Below are 23,417 nucleotides of genomic sequence, written 5' to 3'. Positions count from 1 at the left end.
AGATGAAACATGTGCCAATCGATAGTACATCAAAATACAAATAGGAAATACTCTTTGGTAAAATGTCGTAATTGATACGGTTTCGGAATAAATAAGAGTTTAAAAAAAATTTTTTCTTTTTAGTTTTTTGAATTATTTGTTACTTCTTACACTTAAACGTTAAGACAAAGCATATACAACTTCTAATTTGTAATAAGTGACGCACCGCACGTGCGTATCCCTAGCCCAAAGTTGGTTTATTACTTTGGTTTAGATAGTAATGCAACATTTTAAAACCCTTTTTTTACAAATTAGAAGTTTTATATGCTTTGTTTTAACCTTTAAGTGTAAGAAGTAACAAATAATTCAAAAAACTGAAAAAAAAAATATTTTTTTTTAACCCTTATTTATTCCGAAACCGTATCAATTACGACATTTTACCAAAGAGTATTTCCTATTTGTATTTTGATGTACTATCGATTGGCACATGTTTCATCTCTTGCCGCCAAAATGAAGTTTTTTCAAAATTTCCAACTTTAGGTATACCAGTTAGGTTCCTTGCTTTTTGCCAATTTTGCTATGGATGGGGTGCTAAAGTGTAACTTTTTTATACCTAAAATTAAAAAAAAAATTATTAAAAAAAAACTAAAGGGGACCTAACGAAAAAATTGTGGGACCTTATAGGACCTAACGGAGACCTATCGATTAAGGTCATTTTTGACCCAAAATTCTATGGATGGGGTGCTAAAGTTGCATTTTTTTATACCTAAAATTTAAAAATTTATTAAAAAAAAAACTAAAGGGGACCTAACGAAAAAATTGTGGGACCTTAAAGGACCTAACGGGGACCAAACGATCAAGGTCATTTTCGACCCAAAATTCCATAGATGGGGTGCTAAGTTTGCACTGGTATACCTACTTGTTTAGTGTTTTAGAAATTAATAGTTATAATTTATAAACGCTTATTATTATATTTATCTTTTAGAAATGATAAGCTTCTTGTTAAACATCCTTATATTAGTAGCTGATTAGGATAATGGAGATCATGAGTGCTTTATGGATGAAGAAATTATTTACGAATTAATCCAAGATCGTTTTACATAGGTACTACATATTATTAAATCTCACGACATCGTAAATTCCAAAACAAGAAACTTTTAAATGCTACGAGGAAGTCAAATTCTGCCCATTTGTTCATAGAAAGATTTTATACATTCATACGATACATATTATCATCAATATACACATTTACAGAGCTGCTGTTAAGAGGTAGCGCGCAAGAGCAACTTTTGTCTCCGCAACTATTTTGTCTCTCCCATCAACTCTAGTAAGAAAGTGCGCGCACGTAGCGACGCAACTCCCCATAGAGTTGTTGGGAGAGACAAAATAGTTGCGGAGACAAAAGTTGCTTTTGCGCGCTAGCTCTTAATTGCTCCGAGTAGGTACTTGACACTGGCAAATATTAGTCTAGTAAGAGCCAGCGCGCACGAGCAACTTTGTCTCCGCAACTATTTCGTCTCCGCGACTATTTTGTCTCTCCCACCCATGGGCTAGTATGAAAGTGCGCGAACGTAGCGACGCAACTCCCCATACAAATCGATGGGAGAGACAAAATAGTTGCGGAGACAAAGTTGCTCGTGCGCGCTGGCTTTTAGTTGCTATATAGCCATAGGGCGTATTCAGAAAGAAAGCTTGAAACTTATAAGCGCTTATCGGCGCTTGTCAATGCTCAAACCAGCTTGTCAAAACCAGCATTGACAAGCTTGTCATAACCAGCATTGACAAGCACCGATAAGCGCTTATAAGTTTCAAGCTTTCTTTCTGAATACACCCATACGTCCTATCTTCTTGCAATAAACACAAAAAAAGTACGACAACGACAATTCTACTATTATTACTTGCTCTGTGGACAATCTGTGGACAATTCAAATGTCATGTTTGATGTTTCTTCATTTGCCGTTTGCCAAAGAACTTTTAGAGTTTTTGGTTTTTGACTTCGTTTGACTTTTCCATTGATTTCATTTTCAAAATATTAAAGTGAATTATTATCTTTAAAATTGAAACATATAAATGTGATTTGGTTTAAAATCTTAATGGTACACGTTTACGATGAGTTGTGTTTACTTAAATATTTACGTTCTATTCAACGTTATTTACCTTTGTTTTGGACTAAACAGAGATGAAATTATTTTCCATTATAATAATACGTGAGTATTTAAATTTAGTTATTTATTAGACGTGATAAAAACGTAAGAATTAGTGACTTCATAAGATATGCAGTACATGAGAGTAATGTTTAAAATATCATAACAACAAATGTAACAACATTAATTTCTTTCCTTGATTAATAAATGAGGTCGTTATACTAGATAGGTACTGCTGTAGTTCACTTTGTATCACGTTCAATATAGGTAATTTATTTTTAAATGTTGCAGTGTTAATTACATATTTTTAATTGACTTAAATAGAATGTAGTTATGTAAAAACTTATGATATGAATTATGAAGAATATTGGAAGGATTAAAATTATGTCAAATATTAGTTTAATCAATGTATAACTTTTGGGATTTCTTTTTTACTTGTTGTTTGAACAGAAACGTATTATTAATTTTTAACCGTGGTGGATTATGGCCTGTGCCCACATAGGAGGCCCGTGTCCCAGCAGTGGGAATGTATATGGTCTGATGATGATGATGAAACTTATTTAAAGATATAGATTTCTTGTATTATTATTAGTCACTTCACTATCTGATTTTAAATATTTGTTTACATTTCTATTAAGTACTAGTGGTCTGCCCCAGCTTCGCCCGTGGTACATTTTTACGTTTTCTCTCCATAAGAACCATCCTCATACTTCAAGAAATGTAATAAAAAAAGAATTAACGAAATCTGTTCAGTTGTTCTCGAGTTATGCGCTAACCAACACATTTTGCGATTCATTTTTATATTATAGATAAATTATACCTAATTATATATAAATTGTTAATTCATAATGAGAGTTCTACAAGTAAATAAGTTCAGTAATAAACAAGATGATTAGTCCAAACAAAAGAAACTTTGAACCGCTTACAATGAAATTTTCAATACATATAGAGGGTAACTTGGATTAACACATAGGATAGGCTTTATTCCGGAAATAGGAATGGGAACTATGCGGGTTTTTCTTTGAAAACGCGGGTGAAGCCGCGAGCGGAAAGCTAGTTAGATAATATATTATCAGGAACAGGACAGGTGTGTGTGTGTGTGTGTGTGTGTGTGTGAAATCTCGTGAACTAATGTTTTACAGGAAATATTTTTTTTTATTTTGATTTGAATAAAAGTTAATAATATATTTTTTCAGATATAAATACAATGAACCATACACAGTGGCAGTCAGTAAAAATACAGAATACATTATGGAATTTGCTGGCGTAAGTATTTAATTCTAATGCTACTAATATTTTAAACAAGCTGTGCCCCCATTTTTAGCCGCATTGCTCTGCTATTGTTGGTCTTAGCATGATGATAGCCTTCCTCGATAAATGGGCTATCTAACACCGAAAGAATTTTTCAAATTGGACCAGTATTTCCTGAGATTAGCGTGTTCAAAGAAACAAACAAACTTTTCAGCTTTATTATATTAGTATTTATGGTATGAAATGGTTCATAGCCTGCTAATATAAGGCTTCAAATTGTTCACAAAAATTGCTTGTTTTTTTTTGACATTCCTATATCCTTTAAACCTGATTTTGACCCTCGTTATACAAACAGATTTAATTCAAAGTTTGTACTTACGCTTATCAAGGATCGGTGACATTAGTTTATTTTCGTAACCCATTGAGCCCCAAGCGGCCCGATCGGTCCCAGACACAATAGATTTTCTATTGTGTCTGTGGTTCCGGGGCCTGAGTTACTACAGCGTGTTTTTTAAACTATAATACTTTTATTTTACTGTACTGTACAATAAAGGATAAAATAATTTAATATATTCATGTTTTTAAAGGACTATGAGGCATACGACACGCCGGCCCGGGTGACGGTAGCTAGCGATTTCGCTAACCGGACCTATCCTTTGTTCATAACGGCTAGACAGCAGAAAGGTATGTAATTTCATCATCATCATCATCATCAAAATTTAAATAAATAAACATTTCAGGACAATTTTCACACACGGCACGATCTGATCCCATACTAAGCTTTCGCTTGTGTTATGGAAACCGGATGGCTGATAAACATACTGTATATATAATTTTAATCCATTGAGCCCCGAGCGGCCTGATCGGGCCACGACACAATAGATTTTCTATTGTGTCTGTGATTCTGGGGGCTGAGATATTAAATAAATACTTAGATAATTAACACTTTAGTCTATATTTATAAAAATGACTACCTATTTATAATTAAGTTAAAATTGAAAAAAAAAAATGCCTTGTCAGTTGAACAATAATAAATTATTATGCATTAAAATGTACATACCTCTTGACAACCTGCGTATAACTTGTGTCGAACGAAAAACAATATAAAAAACAATAGGGCACTCTTGAGAGAATAACTATATTAAAATGAATGATGTATCATAATATAATAAAAAAAACTTACTGAATGCGTCACCAATTTAGTACACCCACATTCTAATACACTGTCACACCACATCACAATATACAAGCGAAAGCCGAAGCCGAGGTTCGAGATCCTCGTCAAGGGACGCCCTTGCGCATGTCGCTACCAGGGTCATCCTTCAGTTCAACCACGTGTTCACGTTAAGCACAAACACGCGATTTACACAAACTTTTCTAAAACTTTAATTAGCATAAAAAACAATAATTAAAACTCCCCGTGCTTCTAAATCCGTATAAAATAAGATATGATTATCTCAATAGAAAGACGATGAGATTGCACTGCCTTCGGCGGAACATATGTCAATCTACCCTCGATATTTTAATAATTTAGTTCTATCGATTCCGAAGAAAAAACGCATTAGGAGAGGGTATAAAGCAAAATTATCAATCTTCTACTATAAAATATATATATCAAACTACATGATATTTTCGAGGATTCTGTTTGATCACGAAGTTACCCCTAATTTTCACACTTACGATTTCTGCTTGACATGGTAATAAGTAGGGCCCGGATAAATATGTATTAAAAATTCCGAAATATGTACTTATAAAATGGACTAAAAATACTAAAATATGGAAAAAATATGTACAATAAAAAGCAACAATTTTAATAATACTAATGTTTATTGAAAAAAAAAATACAATTTTACTCATCTTCCGTTTTACTTACATCTGAATTACAATAAATAATGACATGTTTCTTTAAATTTTCGAAATTAAAATTTTCAAGCAACGAACGAACGAAAGCAACTTCAGCTGCGGGTCCTTCCGATTCGGAAATCTTTTTTTCTATATTATCGATAATCTTCAAATTTTCGTTAAGTGAAGTGGAAGAATTCTCGAGCGTTATTATCTGGTGTGATAAAAAGCAATAATTGCTTTTTATGTAGACCAAGTCATTGCGTAGAGTCTCATCTTGGAGAAGTTCTTTTGCGTTCGCAATGGCAGCAGTCTGGTTTTCGAATCCAAAAATAATAGTTTTGATTTGTTCGTAATATTGAGTACGGATTGCATACGGATGGGTAGCTGAGCGGGTAGTGCGAGCGGCGAGCGGGGTCAATGACCACACGCGAATTGTTTTGCCAGAATTTTTAGAAAACTCATAGCGCTGATAGAAATATGGATACATTTATTGATATTTTGTGGAATATGGATTTTCATTGAAAATATGGAAAAATATGGAAAATAAAACCTGAATTTTCACGATCTAAATAACATATTTACCTTGGAAACCATGATTAATTACGAAAACAACTTCAAATAAAAATATGTAAATACATATTTATCCGGGCCCTAGTAATAAGACCTATTTTGATTTTTTTAAGCTATTGCATAGCTTCTATCGCGGGCCTTGAGCGCGGGGACCGAATCCTGAAATTCCGTAACGAAAAAAACCTCACGCTCCCCGCTCCGACGGGCGGAGGTGTGGCTTGAAGGCATAGCATGCAATAGCTTTACCGCGGCAGTCCCCGAGTGACACACGTCTTTTTTTTTTCATAAAAATTATATAAAACATTTGCTATGTCGCGCTTTGGCTAGGCTTTGTGTACCTAATTACTTTTAGTTTTGGTTTTAGCACGATATAGTACTTTTGCCACATAATACATTTTTTTATTCCGCAAGAAAACAGAACGCTAAAAATGTTTTATTGTGATAAAACTATAAACCAAAAAAATTATTTTAACATACCTACGATGTTAATCATTGTTGATTAGACTAGTGTAGTTAGTGTTGTTCGTGATTGCCACTTCTCGTCCAACGCTGCCCATTGTGAAGAGGGCCCATTATAATCAATTTAATGTTAATTAATATAATTGTTAAATTTAATTTTTATTTTTTGTTATGTGGAATCCAAATAAATGTTTCTTTCTTTCTTTCTTTACTAAATATAATATAATGTATTGAAATTTCAGGCGTCTTCTCATGGCAGCTTCCCATGACGGTTCAGACGATAGGCGGTTTGGAACAATTTACGAATATCTCCAGAACTTTGTGTCCACATAATAATATATTCTCTGAGGATGAAGACACTTGCCGTGAGTTAAAAATTTTTATTGTATGTATGTATGTTTGTATGTAACCCTAACCGACTCTTTTCACTAAAAAGATGTAAGACTTGTACAATGGAAATTTCACATTGGTTTTATCAAATAATTATTTCGAATACAACCGTATATCGGTCTTATTACAAAAACTTAAACCTGGTTTAAACGCAGACTATAAAGCGATTGTTTAACTTTAGTACAGAGGTTTAAATTTGTCCTTATTTATGGTCCTTGTACATATAACATATTAATTGTAACAAGACTTTTAGTTAAACGATGGTTTTAACTTTCGTAATACGTTTTTAGTTAGTTTGTGTTTGTAATAAGACAGCGTTAGTTCATTTAGCTTTAAAATGTGAGTTATCTTAATCAAGACAAAAAATATTAAAAATAAAAAAGAGCGCGTGTGCCGAGCACACATGTCAGAAGTGAAACTTCTTTGGCGTCGTCAAAACCGTCAACAAAATCGTCGCCTTACTCCATGACGTCACTGTATTGCCATGACATTGAAATTTTACTCTCAACGCGCCTAAAGATATTTCACTTCAGAAATTTTCATTGCCGCTGTCACATATCATCCTGTCTCTTTCTCTCGCATTGTATCTCACATACGCCTTTCTCTTTCTGTTAACGCTACAGTCAGTGACAAATGGATTCGAGTGTACTGCGGGCCTTTGATACGTAAATATTTGTTTTTGAAATAAAATCACACACGCTATTGCTAGAACTTTCTTTCATTATAGCCTTCATAACATTATTTTTCTATAGACAACACGTATCAAGAGAATAGACAGGTTTAACAAACAATAATCACTACATAGTATAAAACGAAGTCGCTTTCTCTGTCCCTGTGTCCCTTTGTATGCTTAAATATTTAAAACTACGCAACGGATTTAAAATATATAAATCACGCTCTTTCTCATGCATAGAACAGCCCTCATACCCTGATGTCTTATAGCCAATGATATTACAAGTTAATAGCGAGTAATGTGGCCAATTAGCCACATTTTACTTTAGTTGTCTCATTCGTTCACGATACTTGAATCATGCCATCCCACTCTGACGTCTAATCGTGTGTGCGTTAGTTTATAATTATTGTATGTCGCTTTTGAAGATCGAATATTTTATTATTTTTAACTAGCTGCGCTTCGCGGTTTCACCCGCGTGGCTCCGCTCCTGTTGGTCTTAGCGTAATGATAAATAGCCTATAGCCTTCCTCGGTAAATGGGCTATCTAACCGAAATAATTTTTCAAATCGGACCCGTAGTTCCTGAGATTAGCGCGTTCAAACAAACAAACAAATTCTTCAGCTTTATAATATTAGTATAGATTCCAGCGCAATAATGTTTAAATACTACATAGTATAAAACAACAACAAACTCTTCAGTTTAATAATATTATTAAGTATAGGTAACATTGCTTATAGCAGTATTATTTCTAGAGTGGAAAAAGGACAGCGCTGTTTAGGTCGTCTAGCGCCATCACTTTCCCACACTGATCCCAAATCATGCTCCCCCTTACATCCCGCTCGCTAGTCTATGAGTCGGGCAATTGCCTGACTTACATAGTACCACTTTGTGAACGTGTGTATCTATTACTTTAAAATATTTTTTGTTAGACAGTTTGATGCACCAATATTAAGACGTCACACGTTATACCTTACTTTTACCCGACTGCGAAAAAGTGGTTAATTTTTTCGAGTGTATGTATGTTCTACAGCCCAAACCGCTGGACGGATTTTGACTCATGAGTCGTTGTAATCATCAGAATTATGTTTGGGTTGTTTGTTTTCATGATAATAATATCTTCTCTATATAAATAAAATTCTCGTGTCACAATGTTAGTTACCATACTCCTGCAAAACGGCTTGACCGATTCTCATGAAATTTTGCCTGCATAACATCTATTTTTCATACCCCTAAATATGAGAAAGGCATAATCATTTTCCGGGACACTATTATATACAAGCTATTATTATAAACAAGTATTTTTGTTCGCAGATATATCGACATTAAACACGCCTATAGTGCACTTGACATCATCATCTCCAGACGCGATAAACGTGACAATTTTAGTGGAAACGGTTCAGGATTTTTACATAAAACTGAACGAAACAACGAACTTGACGAGTACTCCAAGCCAGCCAAAGTATTATTTCTACCCATTTGATCAGGGGAAAAATAATGTGGTCGATCTGGCAACACAAAGAGAGAGGAAGAAGTATTTGTGTACTGGCAATGGTGGGGGGAAATATTTTGTGAACAGGAATTTGGATAAAACCTACGGATGGTTGTCGAGGCCCAAAAGTGTGATACTCATGATCGAGTCGGATGACGATATATGCGCTGTTGTTTCTATTCAGAACTTTTCGGTATGTATTTTAAACTAGTTGCGCTTCGCCGTTTCACCCGCGTGTCTCCGCTCCTGTTGGTCTCAGCGTGAGCCTTCCTCGATGAATGGGCTATCTAACACAGAACGCGCTAATCTCAGAAACTACTGGTCCGGTTTGAAAAGTTCTTTCCGTGTTAGATAGCTCATTTATCGGGGAAGGTTATAGGCTATGTATCATCACGCTAAGACCAAAAGGTGCGGAGCAATGCGGGTGAAACCGCGGGCAACAGCTAGCTGAGATATAAGAAGAAAAATAAGAATATAATTAAAAAAATGACATTTTCAGTGTCCAGTATTCGACAATGAAAGAGATATTCTATATGATGGTTATTACTTAACGATGACCAGGCGAGGAGGTATTACATTAACGGTAAGATATATATTTATTAAGTACTAGCGGTCCGCCCCGGCTTCGCCCGTGGTACATGTTAACGTTTTCTCTACATAATATGAACCATCCTTGGACTTCCACAAATATTAAAAAAAAAGAATTATCGAAATCGGTTCAGCCGTTCACACGTCATGCCGTGACAACGCGAAACGGGTTTCATTTTTATATATATACTAGCTCACGCCCACGACTTTGTACGTGCATCCCCGTTTTTCCCCGTTCCCGCAAGAATTTCGGGAAATCCTTTCTTAGGGGACGCCTACGTTATGACATCTACCTGCATGCCAAATTTCAGCCCGATACGTCCAGTGGTTTGGGCTGTGCGTTGATAGATCACTATATCAGTCACCTTTGAGTTTTATATATATAGATATAGACAAGCGGTCCGCCCCGGCTTCGCCCGTGGTGCATGTTAACGTTTTTCTCTCCATAAGAAATATCCTCGTACTTCAAGAAATATTATAAAAAAAGAATTAACGAAATCAGTTCAGCCGTTCTCGAGTTTTGCGTTTACCGACACATTTGCCGATTTATTTTTATTATGTATACCTTTTGAAGTGAATATATTTCAAGGTCGCGTCATTGCAATACCGTCACGTCATGGAGTAAGGCGACGATTTTGGTATCTTTGAATCTTTCCAAAGCAGTTTCACTTCTGAAACGTGTGCTCGACACACACGCTCTTTTTTGTTCATATTAATTGTATTTTTTTTTGCTTATAAATAAATCAATATGTATGTACATAATTATATTCTTGACATTTTTTTTATTTTTTTACAGCAAGACACATTCCCCGTCGGTTTCTACATAGTGTTCATAGTGAAGACGTCAGACGAGGATTGTACAGGCCAAGCTACTAGTAACACGAGTTTACCGAAAATGGCACAGTATTTCGGGTGGGATGAGTCGATCAGTGTACCGACTAACGATGGTAGAGTTAAGACGTTCAGGTGAGAGATTTTCAATATAATTCTAACTATAATATCTATACTAATATTATAAAGCTGAAGAGTTTGTTTGTTTGTTTGAACGCGCTAATCTCAGGAACTACAGCCCCCCTAGCCAAGTGGCTTTCTGTTAGCGTAGCGTGTATCTACAGCTTACGTCAATCTCATACATTCGTAGTCTATTCTATTGAACGCTACGCTAACAGAAAGCCACTTGGCTAGGGGGGCTGGTCCGATTTGAAAAATTATTTCGGTGTTAGATAGCCCATTTATCAAGGAAGGCTATAGTTATATCACTAGCTGCGCTTCGCGGTTACACCCGCGTGGCTCCGCTCCTGTTGATAACCATCCTCAATAAATAGCCCATCTAAAACCAAAAGAATTTTTCAAATCTGACCAGTAGTTCCTGAGATTAGCGCGTTAGCAGTTCAAACAAACAAACAAACTCTTCAGCTTTATAATATTCACTAGCTTTCCGCCCGCGGCTTCGCCCGCTTTGTTTAAAACATAATTAAATATATACTAAAATCTTCCTCTTGAATCACTCTATCTATTAAAAAAAACCGCATCAAAATCCGTTGCGTAGTTTTAAAGATTTGAACATACATAGGGACATAGGGACAGAGGAAGCGACTTTGTTTTATACTATGTAGTGATAAGTATAGATTACATATTATGTTCTAATTTTAAAAATCTATTTCTAACAGCGCAATAATGTTTAAATAAAAAAAGAAATTAGTATTCAGTATTAAAGCTATTTATTTGTTTTTTTATTTCAGTTTACGGATAATTGAAACGATATCATACCAAGAGTACATGATAGCAGCGGGTGCTGCTTTGGCATTCTTTTTATCTTTCTACGTGGCCTTTATAATAGTTATTATATTTCAGAGGAGAAGGAATTTTAATGGTTCTGACGGTGAGTCTCCTTTTTTTATTAATTTTTAAGTTACATATAGATATTAAAATGTTAAATTGGTACAAAATTAATATTATAGTTGTAGATTTAAAGCCTGTGTTACATTAAAATTTAAAATATTATCTGCTTAGACACTATATATGAAAATATTTTAGAGCCGATTTTTCAATCCTTGGTTAAAATTTATCCGTCCAATAAAGTATTACACGAACATATTAAAATGCTATTCATACATAATACAGATCTGATATGATTAAATTGTACAATGAAATGTACACATTTGATTTGAATTCAAAATTGAAATATACAAATTTGATTTGATTTGATTTGATTTGATCAACAGCCGCTCTACTAGCGCCATCTACTCCACACGACAGTTCGCTAGTGTCGCACACAACACGCGCAGAGAGAAGCGGCAGTAGCCGGAACTGCGATGGGGATCATACCATAGGTATGTGCATTTGATTTGATTTGATTTGATTTATTATCATCATTATAATTGTCATTACTTTCAACTTTTCAATTATTATCGAATTTGACTCATTATTAAAATTATTCTAAAATAAATTACCAACATGGTTGCTGCCATATTAATTACTAGCTGTGCCCCGCGGTTTTACCCGCTGGCTCCGCTCCTGTTGGTCTTAGTGTGGTGATATGATATGGCCTATAGCCTTCCTAAATAAATGGGCTATCTAACATCGAAAGAATTTAAAGAATCGGACCAGTAGTTCCTGAGATAAGCGCGTTCAAACAAACTCTTCAGCTTTATAATATTAGAATAGATCAGAATCATCATTAAATGGTATTTATTAACTGTCTTCAAAAAATGAGGAGGATTCATCATTGGTCTACATCTGACAAATTAAAGGCAGTTTTTAGTTTTTATTTAAGTGAAACTTGTTTATCGGGGTTGGAAAAAAATTTAGTGTAACATTTTTTCGTTACGCGTGACATTTTTCCGTTACGCGCCATCTTTTTCTTATCCCTACCACGCGTGATTCGACGTATTTCTGTAAAGTTGCATATAGTAAATTATTTTTTGAAAAATAAGGTCATAAAGAAGTTTCACTTCTTACGTGTGTACACTAGCCTACACGCACACATATTTTTTTTATTGAATGTAAACAACCTATAATATTGTTGTCATTATCATTATCATGGTGAGCATATTTTGTTAGATAAATAAATATATTTTTTTTATTACAGAGGGTAGCTCATCATCAGATACCGACTCTGACTTGTCCACACTAGATGACATAAACACAGAGAAGGATCTATATCTGCACGGGAATAAACTGTGTGTTGCTAATTTGTCGAGGTTAGTATTTCTACTTTTTAAACTAATTTTTATTTATCTAAATATTTCTTTAGCTTATTTGTTACTAGCTTACCGCCCGCGGATTCGCCCGCTTTGTCTCAAACCTAATAAATTATACACTAAAACCTTCCTGTTGAATCACTCTATGTATTAAAAAAAACCACATCAAAATCCGTTGCGTAGTTTTAAAGATTTAAGCATACAAAGGGACATAGGGACAGAAAATGCGACTTTGTTTTATACTAAGTAGTGATTCTATTACTTAAGTTACATATATACCAAGCATTGTGAAAATCCGATCAGTGGTTTTCGCGTGACATCCCTACTAATATTATAAATGCGAAAGTAACTCTGTTTGTCTGTCTGTTACGCTTTCCCGCTTAAACCTCTCAACCGATTTTGATGAAATTTGGCACAGACAATCTTTAGACCCTGAGAAAGAACATAGGCTACCTTTTATTGCGAAATACGTACCACGTACCACGGGCGAAGCCGGGGCGGACCGCTAGTATACTATATATTACTATGTATTTATTAAGAATATGACGATAATATTGAGTTTTATTTTCTTTTAAAATTTTTTTCACCGTTGGATATTTACATTATCCCTGAGTGCTACAGGCTATATATATATGTACCTCGAGCGGAGCCGGGACAGACCACTAGAGTATTTAATCAATTTATTTATTTTATTTATTTATTTAATTCATTATTGCACACACAAAAGAAATAGATCAATGAGTTATAATTTGATTTTTCTTTATTCTGTTTGCTTAATAAAAATATTTCTTTACAGATGTCGCCCCCGGGTTTTGTCTGCCCGCTCGAAAATGTATCTTTGGAACGTTTTGACCGTCGCCGTGTTTTATACACTGCCTGTTATACAACTTGTTGTTACTTATCAGAGGGTAAGCATTTTATCATTTTTAATTAGATTTTATTCATATAAAAAATTCATATATTTTTCTGTCTATACTAATATTATAAAGAGGAAAGGTTTGTAATTATGTATGGTTTTCACGCATAAACCTCTCAACTGATTTTGATGAAATATGGCACAGACAATCTTTAGACCCTGAGAAAGAACATAGGCTACCTTTTATTGCGAAATATGTACCACGGGCGAAGCCGGAGCGGATCGCTAGTCTGTTATACAAATAATATTTACTAATCAGAGTATAATAATTAAATACTAGCTGAGCCCCGCGGTTTTACCCGCATTGCTCTGCTCCTATTGGTCTTAGTGTGATGATATATAGCTTATAGCCTTACTCGATAAATGGGCTATCTAACACCGAAAGAATTTTTCAAATCGGACCAGTAGTTCCCGAGATTAGCGCGTTCAAAGAAACTCTTCAGCTTTATAATATTTGTATAGATTCCCTCTATGAAATGGACTATTTTATTAATTACCTTTACCTTTTCACCTGGGCTATCTAACACAGAAAGAATTTTTCAAATCGGACCAGTAGTTCCCGAGATTAGCGCGTTGAAACAAACTCTTCAGCTTTATAATATTAGTATAGTATAGATGACCATTTACATTACATAATTGACTACTTTTCTTCATAAGTTTTTAATCGATTCTACTTATTTATGCTACTCAGCTACTCAACTAATCGGATGATCAGGATTTGTGCTAAATAGTCATATACATACTACTTTTTAGTAGTTTATAATGTATTTACATTATTATTTAATTAAATTTATGCTACTCAGCTACTCAATCAATCGGGTAACCAAGATCTATGCTACTTCAACTTCCTCTGCGCACACCCTTTGATGGTACTATCCGATTTTAACCACGTGTACTCGAATTAGGGATACCAACTCAAAAATAGTTTACCTTCTGAGTAATATATTAGGGTACTACTCACGATACTAGCATGCTACTAAACTACTGAAACAATATATACCGAAAATAGCTTATTCTGAAGTAATATATGATTGTTTACCCCTTTTTATTATTAAAATACATTCTTGTGTCGATATGTTACTATTTAAAAGTGGTATAAGACTACTTTTGAGTAGTATATTACTATTTTATTATTATTTTAACGATGCTATTAATTGCTGCAGTCAAATACTACTCAAAAGTAGTAGCCTACTCATAAGTATTCTACTCATAAGTTGGCTACTACTTTTGAGTATTGACTACTTTTCTTCATAAGTTTTTAATCGATTCTACTTATTTATGCTACTCAGCTACTAAACCAATCGGGTAACCAAGATCTATGCTACTTCAACTTCCTCTGCGCACACCCTTTGATGGTACTATCCGATTTTAACCACGTGTACTCGAATTTGGGCTATGTGCTATTGGGCGCCCTGTTTTTGGCCGAAGTTTGGCATCGGCATAGACGGTATAAGGATGATAATGTGAGTAATATAATATTGTATTTTTTATTAATTTCTTTTTTTATTTATTTACACTATTCCTTTTTGTATTTATACTAGCTGCGCTCCGCGGTTTTACCCGCATTGCTCCGCTCCTGTTGGTCTTAGCGTGATGATATATAGCCTATAGCCTTCCTCGATAAATGGGCTATCTAACACCGAAATAATTTTTCATATCGGGCCAGTAGTTTCTGAGATTAGCGCGTTCAAACAAACAAACTCTTCAGCTTTATAATATTTGTATAGATTAGATGGGTTTCTTGCAATTGTTCTTTAACTTATTTGTATTACTTAGTGCTTTTCGTTCTTTTTTATTCTGTTTGTCATCATTTTTTAATTACTTGAACAAAATAAGATATAATTTTTAACCGACATCAAAAAAAAGGAGGAGGTTATCAATTCGGCCGGTATGTTTTTTTTATGTATGTACACCGATTACTCCGAGGTTTCTGAACCGATTTACGTGATTCTTTTTTTGTTCGATGCGGGATGGTGTCGGATTGGTCCCATAAAAATTTTATTCGGATAGGCCCAGTAGTTTTTATTTTATGAGCATTTTTGTCTGTATTTGTAAATGTTGCAAGTGCAAGTTTGAAGTCGGTTGTTTTTAACGCAGTTATCACTTGTTGTTCAGTTTGTCTTCATTTTTTAATTACTTGAACCTAATAAGATGTTGTTTTATATTTGCAGGTAGATCTCGGCATACCGCAGCACTTTGGTCTTCTGTACGCGATGGGGATAGCTCTAGTGAGCGAGGGCTTACTTTCTGCTGCGTATCATGTTTGCCCTAATAGCATGAACTTTCAGTTTGGTGAGATCTCTTGTGCACTCTATTTATGTCTTCTTTTCTCTTTTTAATCGTTATTTTCTCTATTTAAGATGTTTATTAGCAAACTAGCTTCCGCCCGCGACTCCGTCCGCGCGGAGAAATTAAGAAAAATTAAGATTTATTTTTTTTCTACTTTTTTTTTTCGGGATAAAAAGTATCCTATTTTATGCCCAGGATAATAAGGTATTATTATACCAAGTTTCATCGAAATCGAACCGTTTGTTTTTACGTGATGCCTTCACATACAGACACACAGACAGACAGACAAAAATTTATTTAATCACATATTTGGGTGGTATTTATTTTTTCAATATTTTCAATGTACAGAATTGACCCTTCTACAGATTTATTATATGTGTAGATTTTACACATATAGTTCAAATTATTGGTCTGTCTTTTGAACTACAAAACAAAATTTCAAGTTATCACAATAAATCATTTGGATTTGAAGATTCTGTGTTCATTATGTAATTTATTTTTAAAAATAAAAATATAAAAATAAATTTGCAGCATAAACGGCTGTATCTTTTGATTGCGTTGGCTAATCTATATATTATATAAAAATGAAACTCGTTTCGCGTTGTCACGGCATCACGTGTGAACGGCTGAACCGATTTCGATAATTCTTTTTTTATTATATTCCTTGAAGTACGAGGATGGTTCTTATGTAGAGAAAACGTTAATATGTACCACGGGCGAAGCCGGGGCGGACCGCTAGTGGCTTATAAATTTGTTTTTTTGACAGCTTCAAGGGACCGCTAGACTTGAATATTCAAAATTTTCCCCTTTATATTTCTAGGCTCCATTTTATTTATTTATAATTTAATCAACTTTTTACAGATACGTCGTTCATGTACGTAACGAGTGTGCTGTGTATGGTGAAACTTTACCAAGCGAGACATCCAGATATAAACGCACGAGCGCATGCTACGTTTGGAGTCCTAGCACTTATTATATTTATTGGTGATTATTTAGTTTTTTTATTCTATTAGACGCTACAACCCATACTAATATAATAAATGCGAATGTAACTCTGTCTGTCTGTCTGTTACTCAATCACGCCTTAACTACTGAACCAATTTGCATGAAATTTGGTATAGAGATATTTTGATGACCCGAAAAAGGACAAAGAATAGGTTTTATCCCGGAAATCCCACGGGAACGGGAACTATGCGGGTTTTTCTTTGACTGCGCGGGCGAAGCCGCGGGTGGAAAGCTAGTATCAAATATTTATATAGCTCATGTGTTATTCTGATGTATAACCTATATTCCTGTAAAGTTTCATCAAAATCCGTCCAGTAGTTTTTAAGTGAAAGAGTAACAAACATATGTTTAAAATAAGTAAGGTAAAGTTGGTTTACTTACTTAAACACTAAATATTTCATCACCTTTAAATTGTAATTTTTTTTAAATATATTTGTAAAAAATCACTACATAGTATGAAACAAAGTCGCTTTCTCTGTCCCTATGTCCCTTTGTATGCTTAAATCTTTAAAAGTACGCAACGGATTTTCATGCGGTTTTTTTTAATAGATGGAGTGATTCAAGAGGAAGGTTTTAGTATATAATTTATTAGGTTTTAGACAAAGCGGGCGAAGCCGCGGGCGGTAAGCTAGTAATTTATAAAAATACACTTTTTAAAAATATCTGGAAGGATATAGTATATTCATCACTAGATTTATTTGATATTCCATCATTTATTTGTCTATAGCTGAAAAACATTTATGCTGATGATGCTAACATTTTTTCAGTTTTGATTAAAAAAAGACTTGTTTTTTGCAGTTTTTTTTTATAAAAAGCCGGTACATTAGCCGAGCCTAAATATTAGTTTGAATGTAATAAGAATGTAGGTACTGCGATTCTAAACGCAAGTCAACGACTATTAGCAAAGTGAGGGTAGTTGGGTCGAACGTCGTATAAACAACATCCGAGCCCCCCCCCCCCCCCCTCCAGGCACGATTCGTACGAATGCGCCACGAGTCAAAGGAAAGCGGCAATTTATAGTATTCGACAGCTAAACATGTTCGGACAGGAAACAGTGACAACTAGTTTAAAATATTTCTTATATTCCAGGTCTGGTCGGAGTGCTAAACGCGAACTTTTACTTCTGGGTCGCGTTCACAGTACTGCATTTGGTCACTTGTCTCGTGATGACGTTCCAAATATATTATCTGGGTAGATTCAGATTGGGTGAGTTTTATATGTGCTATTTATTTATTTAAAAAATCTGTGAAATTATATTACCATTGATATTTTTACTTTGAATTCAAATGCTTTGTAAATATGAATAGTGCTTTATAAATTTGGAGTATGGATAGCGTTTTTATGAAGTTTCTTGCCGGTTCTTCTCTATCCGAATCGGTGGTAAATGTTAAAAATATGTAAAAAAACGACGTGTGCCACTCGGGGACTGGGGCGGTTGCGCTATTGCATGCTATGCCTTCAAGCCACACCTCCGCCCGTCGGAGTGGGGAGCGTGAGGGTTTTTCGTTACGGAATTTCTCGATTCGGTCCCCGCGCTCAAGGCCCGCGATAGCTATCCAATAGCTTATATATGACGTTTCAAAAGTGCTTCTCGAAGAAGTCGATTGAATAAATAAATGTTTGAGTTTGAGTTTGAAAAATGATTAGAATGAAGGTGTCCTTTGGACACATAAAACTGAATGAACAGAAATAAAAAAAAATATACATATACCGGCCGAATTGTGAACTGAAGGTTCACCCTGATAGCGACATGCGCAAGGGCGTCCCTTGACTGGGATCTCGAACCTCGGCTTGGGCTGTCGCTTGAGTGGAGGAGGCCAGAAGGGCCCTAGTCGGACGGGGGTAAAAGTGTCGTTCCTACTTTTTGTCTTAATTTTTTCCTTCTAGCCACCTTTCGCTATAAGGAATTTCGTTCCAATAAATGAAAATTTTAACGATATTATATAAAATATTTCAGAGTTAGGCGCAGTATGTCGCGCGGCCCGTTCTCTTATTCGTCGCCCGCTGGCCGCCGTAGCGCCCGCTCGTGCCGGCAGATGCGTTCTGTTGTTACTCGCTAACCTTGCTAACTGGGCGTTGGCTGCTTACGGGTGAGATACATACATACACACACATATATATATATACATATGCAATAAAATACACAAGATACATATGACATAATACACACGATACATACGATATAAAACACGAAATACATACGACATAATACACACGATACATACGATATAACACACGATACATACACACGATACATACGATATAAAACACGAAATACATACGACATAATACACAAGATACAAACGACATAATACACATAACAAACGATACGAACCGCGATACACAAACACACAATTTACGAAATAACACACTAATAGAAATAACACGCGAGACCTGGTTAAATATTAGTTTGAAATGTAATAAGAATGTACTGCGTTTCTGCACAGCTACCTAATTGATTAACAAATCGCAGCTAGTCAACGACTATTAGCAAAGTGTAGGTAGTTGGGTCAAACGTCGTATTAACAACGTCCAGGCCCCCCCCCCTCCCCGCACGATTCATACGAATGCGCCATGAGTCAAAGGAAAGTGGCAATTTATAGTATTCGACAGCTAAGCATGTTCTGACAGGTGACAGTGACAGCTATATTGACAACTATTCATCCACAAAAATATTACATCAAAAGTTACGTCTAACAACACAAAATATAATGCACACGACACAATAAACACAAAGTACATTAACGATATAGTACACACCATATATACGATTTATCGCCATATACGCATTCGATATAATACACACGAAATATTCTATACTAGCGGTCCGCCCCGGCTTCGCCCGTGGTACATGTTTACGTTTTCTCTACATAAGATCCATCCTCGTACTTCAAGAAATATAATAAAAAAAGAATTATCGAAATCGGTTCAGCCGTTCTCGAGTTATGCGCTTACCAACACATTTTGCGATTCATTTTTATATATAAGATAATACACTCGACACACAAAACAGTAACTTACCTTTTTCATAACTTTTTTATATAGTACAGAGAGAGAAAAATACAAAAAAAAAAGAGTGTGTGTACTTATGTACACGCGTTAGAAGTTATACTTCTTTGGCGTATGGAAAAAATACTAGAATATACAACTTGAACATAGTTATCAATTTTCATACCACCTAGAACTAACTTCATGCTGTTAAATTTAGGTGTCGGTGTGCGCGCGCATCGTAACAATTAACTCTCATCATTTTTCTCCATCGCGCCAAAAGAAGTATAACTTCAAAAGTCTTTACATTGATTTTGTTCAGTGTATATGTGATTTTTTTATCTAATATATAAAAATCAATGCCACTTTTCGTTGTAATTCCATAACTCGAGAACGGCTGAACCGATTTCGATAATTCTTTTTTTATTATATTCCTTGAAGTACGAGGATGGTTCTTATGTAGAGAAAACGTTAATATGTACCACGGGCGAAGCCGGGGCGGACCGCTAGTATTATTATGAATATATTTATTTATTTATTTACTCTTTATTGTACAAAAGTCTTATAAAATAAAAATACAACAAAACCATTCAAAATGTACAAATGGCGGCCTTATGGCTCAAAGCCATCTCTGCCAGGCAACCTTCAGGCAAAGGACAAATCAAAACTTTAGGTACCTAGCCAATTAGTAATTTTGCATTTGACAACAAAAATAAAAAATAAAATAAAACTATATTTAAATAAAATAAAGCATAATACACAAAACACTATGTTTACATAAATACAATACATATACATAAACATACTAAATAAATATTCATATATGTACATAGATACATTTTAAATATATTATATACATAAACAACAAACATACTATACATAAACAGTACTTATATACGTAGATAGATTATATACATAGAGTAGTCTTTCAGCATCTTTTTAAAACAAATATATATTTTCCACAGACTAACCCAGCACAGCAGAGACTTCGCGTCACATTTGCTGCTAGTTTTGATGAGCAATCTCTTTCTTTACACATTATTCTATATCGCCATGAAATTGCTGCATAGAGAGTCTATTAGGTGGTATAGGTGAGAATTTGTATTATTTAGAGCCGATTTTTCAATCCTTGGTTAAAATTTATCCGTCCAATAAAGTATTACACGAACATATTAAAATGTCACCTGTAAACTGTCAAATACGGAAAATTAGAATACATTTTTAAAATGGTAGTTTAATACGTTATTCGATGAATAAGTTTTAACCAAGGATTGAAAAATCAGCCATTATTATGATATTTATTTATAAAAATTTATATTGAGAAATTAAATAATAAACATAGTTTTAAATGATTATTTCGACTGACCGGTTCCGGTTGGCTTGGTTGGTAGTGGCCCTACCTTCCAAGCCAGAGGCCGTGGGTTCGAATCCACCCGGGGCAAATATTTGTGTGATGAACATAGATGTTTGCTCCGTGTCTGGGTATTAATCTAATATCTAATATATCTTAATCTTCTTAATATATATAAATCTCGTGTCACAATGTTTGTCCTCAATGGACTCCTAAACCACTTAACCGATTATAATAAAAGTCGCACACCATGTGCAGTTCGATCCAACTTGAGAGATAGGATAGGTTTTATCCCGGAAATCCCTCGGGAACTGGAACTATGCGGGTTTTTCTTTGAAAACGCGGGCGAAGCCGCGGGCGGAAAGCTAGTTATTCTATATAAGTATTTATTCAAAACTAGCTGTGCCTCGCGGTTTCACCCGCATTGCTCTGCTCCTATCGGTATTAGCGTGATGATATATAGCCTATAGCCTTCCTCGATAAATGGGCTATCTAACACCGAGAGAATTTTTCAAATCGGACCAGTTGTTCCTGCGATAAGCGCGTTCAAACAAACAAACAAACTCTTCAGCTTTATAATATCAGTATAGATTAGAACGATTAATAGCATAAATTGTTTTTTTTAATATTTATTTAGTAAAAAAAAATTGTTTTTATTTTTCACAGTTGGGTGTTCATAGCGCTAACGTATACGATATGGTTCAGCTCAAGTTATTTCTACTTGGACTTAAGCACTAACTGGGCGGTAAGTTAATACTAAGTAGAGATATTCATGTTTTTAAAATGTAAAAGTTGCTCTGTTAAGCTGTACGCAGAAAACCATTGAACCGATATTGATAAAATTTTTGTAAAGAAAGATCTTAGTCAAGGGTAATTTATGGGAAATATTTAATCCGACGTTAACGAAGTTACGAATTTTTAAAGAAAGGAAAAAAAACAATCAGATTATGCATAAAAAATTTATTTATTTCTTATGCATTTGGTAAAAAAAAAATGTAAATAATATATATTTTTAGTATACTTTTTTATATTTGCATCTGTAGTCTGTATGTTAATATTTGTTTTTCAGAACGAGTTCACGACCCCATATTTTCAAATTTTATGTAAAAATATATATTTCTTTTTTTCAGTTGACACCAGCGCAATCGAGACAAAGCAACAGACAGTGCAGTCTCCTTCAGTTATACGATTCCCACGACATTTGGCATTTCATGTCGTCCATTGCTATGTTTTTTTCATTTAATATGTATTTGACAATAGATGACAACTTGTCAGCCGTGCCGAGGGGCGATATTGCGGTTTTTTAATTTTTGACCGGGTTTAAAACACGCTTTTTTTTGCTTCAATCAAGATTTTTTGTGAAATTTGCAGTGTAAAACTGATTTAAACGCATCCAGCGTTTAAATCCTGTTTTTGTTGGTAGTATCGATTTTTTGTGGAAATTTTGTGGTGAAAAAATGATATTTGTTTAAATTCTATTTTTTTTTTGTTAGAATTGATTTTTGTCATATTTTGGTATAAAAATGTTTTTTTGATGAGTAAATTCGGTTTATTTGGTGAAATACTAGATTTTGCAATACAAAATTGGTAAAAAATGCAAATCTCAAATGGAAATTTTATATTCGAAGTAATTCTCTCTAGCTATTTACCACTCTGCTTGAAAATCTCCGTAAATCAATAATTTGCTTTTGAATATAGATATTATAATAAAAAAATGTTGTGTGGTTTTATGAAACCACGGTAAAAGTGAAACTTTTTTTCACACTAGACATTTAACTAAAAATTATCGTATTTGTACGATAATTATCGTACGTATCGTGCGTCACGCGACATGCGCTACACAGACCAAAAAGTTTGAGACGATGTAATAAAAGTTTCACTTTAAAAAAAAAACAATAGATATAAATTTCATAGCATTTCCTGCCAATAGTTAATTTTTCTTTTCTCTCTAGTTATAAGTGCATAAAATACACCTCTAAATCTTGAGGCCTTTTAATATAAAAACTAAAGTGTATATATAGAAACGTTATTTTATTTGTTTGTGGTTCCTTTAGATTTATATTTAAAAAAAATGAGTTATATAAAAAAATGATGTAAACAGTCGATTTTTAATGGCATTTCCTTTTATTTGAAAGATAATAATAAAGAAAAAAATACTATCGAAGTAATGTTAATACATACATAGTTTGACAACGATAAAAAATCGGCTTTTAAATAAAAAAAAAAAATATAATTTTATTCAATCCTTAGAAACATTGTTATTTGTGTAAGAAACTT

General features: G+C 34.3%; 1 protein-coding gene across 1 annotated transcript; it reads left to right on the top strand.

Moving 5' to 3' along the window:
* Window positions 1-1,938: 1,938 nt before the first annotated feature.
* On the top strand, window positions 1,939-22,926 carry LOC123704389 (SID1 transmembrane family member 1-like). Its single transcript, XM_045652750.1, has 19 exons — window positions 1,939-2,186; window positions 3,320-3,389; window positions 3,962-4,058; window positions 6,491-6,613; window positions 8,623-8,993; window positions 9,300-9,383; window positions 10,185-10,354; window positions 11,131-11,270; window positions 11,614-11,721; window positions 12,480-12,591; window positions 13,388-13,499; window positions 14,797-14,970; window positions 15,679-15,799; window positions 16,658-16,780; window positions 17,891-18,007; window positions 18,759-18,891; window positions 20,755-20,880; window positions 21,807-21,885; window positions 22,271-22,926. The coding sequence occupies exons 1-19, from the start codon at window positions 2,089-2,091 to the stop codon at window positions 22,445-22,447; spliced, it is 2,535 nt and encodes an 844-aa protein (XP_045508706.1). The 5' UTR covers window positions 1,939-2,088; the 3' UTR covers window positions 22,448-22,926.
* Window positions 22,927-23,417: the final 491 nt, after the last annotated feature.

The sequence above is a fragment of the Colias croceus genome, chromosome 29 (assembly GCF_905220415.1).
Source record: "Colias croceus chromosome 29, ilColCroc2.1".
Classification (NCBI taxonomy): Eukaryota; Metazoa; Arthropoda; class Insecta; order Lepidoptera; family Pieridae; genus Colias; species Colias croceus.
The sequence above is the reverse complement of the archived record's forward strand: the minus strand, read 5'-3'. Positions and strand labels throughout refer to the sequence as shown.

Coding starts and splice junctions, on each gene's coding strand:
- LOC123704389 (XM_045652750.1), top strand. CDS start 2,089: ATGAGTTGTGTTTACTTAAATATTTACGTTCTATTCAACGTTATTTAC. Junction 3,390..3,961: donor ACATTATGGAATTTGCTGGC/GTAAGTATTTAA, acceptor ATGTTTTTAAAG/GACTATGAGGCATACGACAC. Junction 21,886..22,270: donor ACTTAAGCACTAACTGGGCG/GTAAGTTAATAC, acceptor TCTTTTTTTCAG/TTGACACCAGCGCAATCGAG.